General features: G+C 65.5%; 1 protein-coding gene across 1 annotated transcript in view; it reads left to right on the plus strand.

Moving 5' to 3' along the window:
• Nucleotides 1-684: 684 nt before the first annotated feature.
• Nucleotides 685-1430, plus strand: part of LOC120507571 — a 7043-nt gene continuing 6297 nt past the window's right edge. Inside the window, exons 1-3 of the mRNA XM_039720379.1 lie at nucleotides 685-769; nucleotides 879-1034; nucleotides 1253-1428. Coding sequence (XP_039576313.1) covers nucleotides 685-769; nucleotides 879-1034; nucleotides 1253-1428 — 417 coding nt within the window. The remainder of the gene's footprint in view (nucleotides 770-878; nucleotides 1035-1252; nucleotides 1429-1430) is intronic.

The following is a 1430-nucleotide window of genomic DNA, read 5'->3' on the forward strand; positions in this document are numbered from 1 at the left end:
CGTGTCACCTGTCCCCGTGTCACCTGTCCATTGTCACCTGTCCCTGTGTCACCTGTCCCTGTCCCCGTGTCACCTGTCCCTGTCACCTGTCCCCGTCACCTGTCCCTGTCACCTGTCCCTGTCACCTGTCCCTGTCACCTGTCACCTGTGTCACCTGTCCCCGTGTCACCTGTCCATTGTCACCTGGCTCTGTCCCTGCAGTGTCCAGCTCCTTCCTTCTCTACATTGGCCACTAACTGGTGGCCACTGGGCAGCTCTTGGTGGCCACCACCATGTCCCCAACCTCTTCCTCATTGTCCCCTATCCCCTCAGTGTCCTGGTGGCCACCACCCATGTCCCTGTCCCCTCAGTGTCCAGCTCCTCCCCACTCAACACCGAGCCCCGTGGCCAAATCCTGGTGGCCACTTGGGCAACTCCTGGTGGCCACCAGACACCTTCCAGTGGCCACCACGTGTCCTCCCGTCCCCACAGCGTCCACCTCCTTCCTCCTCTACAACTGGGACCGCTCCGGCCGCGTGGTGGCCACAGGGCAGCTCCTGGTGGCCACCACCATGTCCCCAACCCCTCCCATGTCCCTGTCCCCTCATTGTCCCCCTCTCCCCACAGTGTTTGGCTCCTTCCTTCTCTACATTGGCCACTGGGCAGCTCCTGGTGGCCACTAGCCAAGTCTTGGTGGCCACCACCATGTTCCCAACCCCTCCCATGTCCCCCGGTCCCCACAGCGTCCACCTCCTTCCTCCTCTACAACTGGGACCGCTCCGGCTGCGTGGTGGCCACTGGGCAGCTCCTGGTGGCCACTGGCCAAGTCTTGGTGGCCACCACCATGTCCCCGACACCTCCCGTGTCCTTGTCCCCTCATTGTCCCCCTGTCCCCACAGCGTCCACCTCCTTCCTCCTCTACAACTGGGCCCGCTCCGGCTGCGTGGTGGCCACTGGGCAGCTCCTGGTGGCCACCACCATGTCCTTATCACCTCATTGTCCCCACAGCGTCCGCCTCCTCCCTGCTCTACAACTGGGACCGCTCCGGCTGCGTGGTGGCCACTGGGCAGCTCCTGGTGGCCACTGGCCAAGTCTTGGTGGCCACCACCATGTCCCCGACACCTCCCGTGTCCTTGTCCCCTCATTGTCCCCCTGTCCCCACAGCGTCCACCTCCTTCCTCCTCTACAACTGGGCCCGCTCCGGCTGCGTGGTGGCCACTGGGCAGCTCCTGGTGGCCACCACCATGTCCTTATCACCTCATTGTCCCCACAGCGTCCACCTCCTTCCTGCTCTACAACTGGGACCGCTCCGGCTGCGTGGTGGCCGTGGGCAAGTGGCTCTCTCTGGCGCGCTGCTCGCCCTCGTCCCCGTCCCAGCGCTTCCAGTGGCTGCCGGGCGGCCTCCTGCGCCACGCGGCCACCGGCGGCTGCGCCGAGGCCGCGGCGGAGGC

The sequence above is a fragment of the Passer montanus genome, unplaced genomic scaffold (genome assembly GCF_014805655.1).
Source record: "Passer montanus isolate IOZ18808 unplaced genomic scaffold, ASM1480565v1 scaffold439, whole genome shotgun sequence".
NCBI lineage: Eukaryota > Metazoa > Chordata > Aves > Passeriformes > Passeridae > Passer > Passer montanus.